General features: G+C 40.8%; 1 protein-coding gene across 1 annotated transcript; it reads right to left on the reverse strand.

The window, feature by feature from the left end:
* Positions 1-1,185: 1,185 nt before the first annotated feature.
* Positions 1,186-6,427, reverse strand: LOC127447715 (zinc finger protein ZIC 5-like). The gene is made up of 2 exons (XM_051709755.1): positions 5,252-6,427; positions 1,186-3,508 (listed from the first exon to the last, which is right to left on the reverse strand). Exons 1-2 carry the CDS (start codon positions 6,294-6,296, stop codon positions 3,063-3,065), a joined length of 1,491 nt encoding a protein of 496 aa, XP_051565715.1. The 5' UTR covers positions 6,297-6,427; the 3' UTR covers positions 1,186-3,062.
* Positions 6,428-6,702: the final 275 nt, after the last annotated feature.

Raw genomic sequence — 6,702 nt, forward strand, 5'->3', positions numbered from 1 at the left:
GATAACTATACAAGTTTAATAATCACTAGCTTAGAGGGTGACTAAACCAAAAGATAAATGAAAACCACCACGCATAATGCGTTTAATAAGATTTTTAATTATGTTTGTGTCTTTCAATATTTAATACACGTGTTTCATAACGCCTCTCTCTCCCCAGACACCAAAACACCTCATGACAAATATTCCATTAGTGCCGTCATTTACCTCTGAGACTTTGCACGTTCTCAGATGAAGTCTGGCAGTGTGAGTTAAACATATGTATGTTCAAACAGATAAAGCGTAAAGTGCATTTTCCTAATGGAGAATATGATGATTAAACTGATGCATGTTTTCTTTTTCTTTTCTCTGAATTCTTCAAAAGCTCTACTTTTGCGTCGCAAAGAAAAGAGGGATGCACAATGACTTGGCTATTTCTGAACCCTAGTCAAACGAATAACAAGAAGCTGACGGTGTGAAATCTGACTTATAAACAGACTCCTCTGATGTGATCATTCTGTCCAATAAAGGCAAAACGAGGGAGAAGTCGCTGCCGTTTTCACACTGACTTCTGCTTTGTCTTTTGAAAAGTGGCGTCTGAAAGTCTGACTCTTAGAGTTACTGATTTGCAGGCTGCATGTTAAGGTAGACCATGTAAGTGATTTCCACGGGCATTGCACTAAAGGAGAACAAATCGCTGACAAAGGGGGTAGCTTTGCGATTCAATAGCGTCGTTAGGACGACCGAAAAGTATGCCTCAGATAATAAGTTCTACTTCAAAGCGTCTCCCATTCAGCTGTGACTGCTGCAGCTTTTATGAACTCCCCCCTTTTCATTCCGAAAGGATTGTCTCTTTGGTTATTTTTCACCATGTTTATTTTGCACTATTCAAAAGGCACTTGTTTTGAATAAATAGAAGATCATTCTTTCTTCGGGAAAATAATAGTTTGCGGACAAAAGATTGTATTTCCAAAGTAAACCTTAATGCGCAGGAGTGATTTCAAAGATTTGGGAACAAAAAATATGAGCGATTCTGACGAAGTGCGAATTGGCTGCTCTAACATAGCATGAAACTAAAGGTCAGTGCGACTGTATCTTAATAGAGTGTTTCCAATTGAAGTTGCCTGTTTCCAGTGTCTGGTAAACACACACACACACACACACACACACACACACACACACACACACACACACACACACACACACACACACAGTTTATGAAGTGCACTTGAACTTCGCTTTATTTATGGGGCGTTTCACTGACACAAAAAGGTAGATTTACAACATCCAAAGGCGCACCAGCGTACATGCTTTATATTCCATTGAAGGGTGTAACGCAATATGAGGCGTGTATTAATGTTCGTTAGCATGACATTTCTATTCTTTTTCTTTTGGTGTTCTCTTATGAAGCATAATAGGACTTGATACAGTTTTCTCGCACAAAAACCGCTAAATGAAATGTTGCTCTGTTACACAATATTATTGCGTTTGCTGATTTAAAAGGAGAAGGTGATTCATGGGAGAGGCATCATGCTTTGATGTTTGACTCTTTAGTAGTAGTTTGTATTTTTTTCTACTAAAAATATTCAAATGGCCCTGTAGAAATCGCACCGTGCAGTCTTTCGTTCTGAAGTGGATCTCTTTGAAGTGGTGCAGGACTTGCGCTGGTCAGTTCTGAGTCTACAGTCTTGGACAGGGGGCACTTTGAAAGTGTGATTGTGTGTTTTAAACAAGGAAATTAGACGGGGGATTTTGTTTCATTTTCACCATACAAGATTCTCCTTATTGTCTGGCATCTTTGGTGTCTTATATTCCCATGAATGATTCATCTATTGATGGATTTGTGCTATTCTTCCTTTCATAACGTGCTTTATAAACAAGTGATACGTTTTACCATTTGAAAGAGCAGAGGGAATATTTTATTCAGCAGAAATTCAGAAAATAAATAATTGGTCATTCGTTGGGAAATAGCACAGTTTTCTAGCATTGTCTGTTACGTTGTTGGTCATTTAATAGTGAGTGTGTAAGTCCTGCCTTTTATTCAAGTTTTCCATATATTTCTACACAAACATCACATGTCTTCACAACTTTAAGTAATTCCATTAATACCATCATGCACCTCAACAGAAAGAGTTACTACACGGGTCATGCGAAAGATTCTTCACATTATAGAGCCTATTCAAGTAAGACCCCTTTTTTTTTTACAGAACACGAAAATAATAATAATAATAATAATAATTTCACCAAAATTATATTATTCTTTGGTGTATCTGTACTTCCAGAGCAACATTAATACCAACAAATAAATTACAATGTACAAAACTCGTCGAGACTCTACAACAACATTCACAAGCATCAATACCAGATACTATTTACAAATCAGTCAGGGATAGGCCTGTCAATAATACAGTATTTAGGGTCTCAAAGGACATATTCGTACTCTTTAATCAGAGTTACATTGATTTTGCATAAAATATAGATTTAAATAAATATCACAAAACCGTCCTGACCACGGTTATTGGTATAAAATTTAACAAAGACTCAACCCATTTAAAACTCGTTTTTTTTTTCTTTGACACTGACAATATACAAGTAAAACTCAATTTATTATCACTGCACTTTTTCCCAAACTCTAAACAATGCCCCTTAGACATTTAACGTGTAAAATGCTTTTCTATAAAAGATTTCTCTGCAACGAAGGGGTTGTAATGTAAAAAAAAAATAAAAAATAAAAATAAACATAATAATTATTTTGAGCTCAATTATTTTATGAAAAGTCAGGTACAATCTTAAAAAAATGGAAAAGTCAATAATTTCATGTTTGATTTCGAAATTTCACAATTCATTTTGCACGTAACTACTTATGTTATCATCATCATAGGGAACATAAATTGCATCAATGCTCTGAGCAAGTTTTAAGGGCAAACTGGTGGCAAAATCTCTTTCACCCTCTGACATCCATACGAGGTTCCATGTCCTTTCAAATGGAACGCTTGAATTGTGATATTTTTTACATTTATTTATTTATTTATTTATTATTATTAAATAGGGACCATTCATCATGAATATATTCCTTGCTGTTCACATCAGAGCATTGCCCTTGGATCTGTGTGTCTGAAAGTGTCCTCGTCGTCAGATTCCGACGTTGGCACGTCGCTGGAGGGAGTGTGTAGATTGTTTGCTCCAGCACTCCCATGGCACACGTACCACTCGTTTAGGTTGGTCACCTGAGGCGAAAGGTTCGATGAACGGTTCCTGTGGGGCTCCAGGTTTGGTGAGAGGGTATCACCGATCGTCGTGGACGATGGCTGGTAAGAGGAGCCTGTGTTGGAGGAAGGGGGCGGAGGAGACTTGCAGTGAACCTTCATGTGTTTGCGCAGAGAGCTCGGGTGTGTGTACGACTTGTCACATCCCCTCACTTTACAGAAGTAAGGCTTATCACTCGTGTGGACGTGAGAGTGCTTCTTCCTGTCACTGCTGTTGGCAAATTTCCTGTCACAGCCTTCAAACTCGCATTTGAACGGCTTCTCGCCTAGGAGATAACAAAAATTGGGAGAAAATGTGGTGAAGAAATCATCCGTGTACTTTTTAAATCATTAGGTCCAGGGAAGATTTTTGCTCATTAGAAAATAAGAGCTCATTTATGCTTAGTAACCAGTAGCAATGGATGGGCGACCAAAGTATTTTGCCAATGCATCGCCTTGAAAACAGCATTAATAATATGCATTCAGTGATTGGTGGTTTCGTTTAGAGAATCAAAACACTTTGAGATATAACTCCACAGCAGCTTATTATTTCCTGCTATAGCATATGGAGATATTACATATGCTTCAGGTACACCACACTCTGTAAACGTAGGCAGTTCTCACCTACTGAAGTGTGCAAAAGTGGATCCAAGATTATATATTTTATTTTATTATTATTATTATTTTTTACTGGATGTACCACTGACTCATGCAGTTCAACTACACTAAAACATGTTGGCCGTCCATATGAGGATTTATCAGATTGCCTGGAGTGAAAGAAATGACCTGGCTTTTCGAGATATCAAAATGATCTCATGTAAAAATACATTAAACGTAGTAATTTGTTCACTGTATCCTACCGGGAAAATTGGCTTATTAAAAAAAAAAAAATTAAAATAAAAAAAAAAAAAAAAAAAAATGCAATAACTGACTTTTTACTCATATTTCACTATTTATTCGAGATACCACAATGTGCACAGAATTCTAAATCTAGGTGAGTTTGACAGGCTAGCCTGTATATTCAGAGGGCAGATCATGTCAGCACGTTGTGCATGGTAAATATAATTCCATCAAATAGTATCCCAAACTATCAATGCAACTGCTTTACAGCTGGCAATAACAAAATGTCTTGTACTCTCTCACACTTCTCTCGCATACCAAGAAACTTTATAATGGGTTCAGGTTAATTAGTAGATGTTAGTACTGACAGGAGAAAGAGCTTGTATACATATTTAAAATAACTGTCTAATATGAAGCTTACATGTTTTAAATAATTGTGTTAGAATACAGACATAAGAGGAACACCAGAAGCAGAGGCCTTCCTTGCCCTGCAAAAATGCCAAGAGCAATGGCAGCATAGTTTGGCACCATGGCTGGCAGTGGCACACTTTCCATATTAACATTGGTATGGACTTATTTAATCTGTTTGCAGTTATCTGTGGCTATAATAGAGACCACCACGTGCAAAATGCTCAAGCATAACCTCTGGCCATTATTTTGCCTGTAGTCTGATGTAACTATTCGTGCTTGTTTTGCTCTAAACACAATAGCATCAAATTGTGAAACATGCAGTCATAACTGCAGCCTGATCTCTTCTCCTAGAGTAAACTATTCAGCATCAAAGCAGTCAGGGTGAAACATTTGCAATCAGGGTGAAAATTTGTTCTAATGCGTTGTATTTGTAGAATCTACAACTGAATTCGTATGCACTTCTAATTGCATTCGCAAAAAATAATGCATGAGACTAAGCAACATAAATTAATTATTTCTACGCCGAAACTTTAGCTTGGCAAAGACGCGAAGCAGAAGAATACACAATGTAAACAAATAACCCTCTTCCCTTGGTTATGAAGAGGGGAAATTTGTGCATGGGGAGGGGGGAGAAGAAAGTGATTATTTTCCCTCATAAAGCTGGTAGCCTACATGTCAACACAAATCGATTACTACGTAGTACAACACACATTCTTCCATAGATATATATCAACACGTTTTTCTGTGAGTAAAGTAATTTTTGTGCACTTTTGGCTTACCTGTGTGCGTCCTCTTATGAATCTTGAGATTTTCCGAGCGCGCAAATACTTTTCCACAACCGGGAAATGGACACGGGAACGGTTTCTCTCCCGTGTGCACGCGGATGTGATTGATCAGTTTGTACTTGGCTTTGAACGCCTTTCCCTCGCGCGGACACTCTTCCCAGAAGCAGACGTGACTGCTCTGCTCCGGTCCTCCGACGTGCTCCACCGTAACGTGGTTCACGAGCTCGTGCATGGTGCTAAAAGTTTTGGAGCATGGCTTCTTGGAGGTCTGCTCTTGATCAATCCACTTGCAGATTAACTCTTGCTTGATGGGCTGCCGCATGTATCGCAAAAACGCCCCCGTGGCTCCGTGTGGAGCCGTGGCGAGGTTCACATTTAAGTTCATGGAGTTGTAGCTGTGGAGAGAAGAAGATCCATAGTGCTCGGGCCTGTGGCCGAAGTGCTCTGGCCTGCCGTAGATGTCCCCCGGCAGACCCAGACGCATCTGCCCGTTGAGGGCATGATGGTGATGGGCACCTGGGGCCGCTTGCTCGTGCAGTCCAGAGAAAAGTGGATGGGCACCACCTTCCGCGTGCCCATAAGCACCTGTTGGGGAAATGAACATGCCATGGTGATGAGGGGAGGAGGCGGAACTATGCTGGTCGCCAAGTGCATGCATAGCAGAGGCTGAGAGCTCTCTCCTGAGGATGAAGTCCCTGCTGGAGGTGTAGCCTGTGTGGGGGTGAGCCACGGGGAAACCAACTGTGGTCTGAGAAGACGTGAAAGACGCCGCGGTCTGGGCTTCGGGATGGCTTTGAACAGGCTGAGAGGGACTAAGTTTGAGAGCATTGGTCTGTGCCATGTGCTCAGGTCCAAATGGAGTGAGAGCCACTCCGGGGTCGTTGCCCATCTCCCCAGGGTGGAGGTGGGCATGGTGGGAGTGTGGGTGATGCCCCCCTATCCCCAGGAAGCCTGTCATATTCTGATGAGGAAGGGCTTGAGTCGATGCCAAATCCGCTAATCTTATCGCCGAATTCCTCTTGCTTAAAGGGGGCTCCATCACTACGCTGTCATGTCCGCCCTCGCTGCTATTGTTTCCCCCAACTACAGGCCTTCCAAAACCATTAAAATATATGTATATGGCCGTCTATAGAACTTCTTTTGTCCTGCCTCTAACTCTGCTTGCTCCTTTTCCCACTCTGTCCTCAAGCGATTGGCAGAACATACAACAGTTGGAGGACACAGTGGGGAATAGAGTTTAGAAATGGCACTGCGGGTATTGGACAGATTTCTGTGACTGGCAGTTAAGAGAACGAAGCGATTGGCTGTCTTTCAGCGTAGAGGCTCAGCGGGGTTCCGCCCCCTCACTCTCTTCATCACTGTTCACTCCAGAAAGTTGTGCTCACAAAGTTACAGGCAAATATGTTTACCAAGACACACACACGTGTGGAAGGATGTTGTTTTTC

Source organism: Myxocyprinus asiaticus, chromosome 11 (assembly GCF_019703515.2).
Source record: "Myxocyprinus asiaticus isolate MX2 ecotype Aquarium Trade chromosome 11, UBuf_Myxa_2, whole genome shotgun sequence".
Classification (NCBI taxonomy): Eukaryota; Metazoa; Chordata; class Actinopteri; order Cypriniformes; family Catostomidae; genus Myxocyprinus; species Myxocyprinus asiaticus.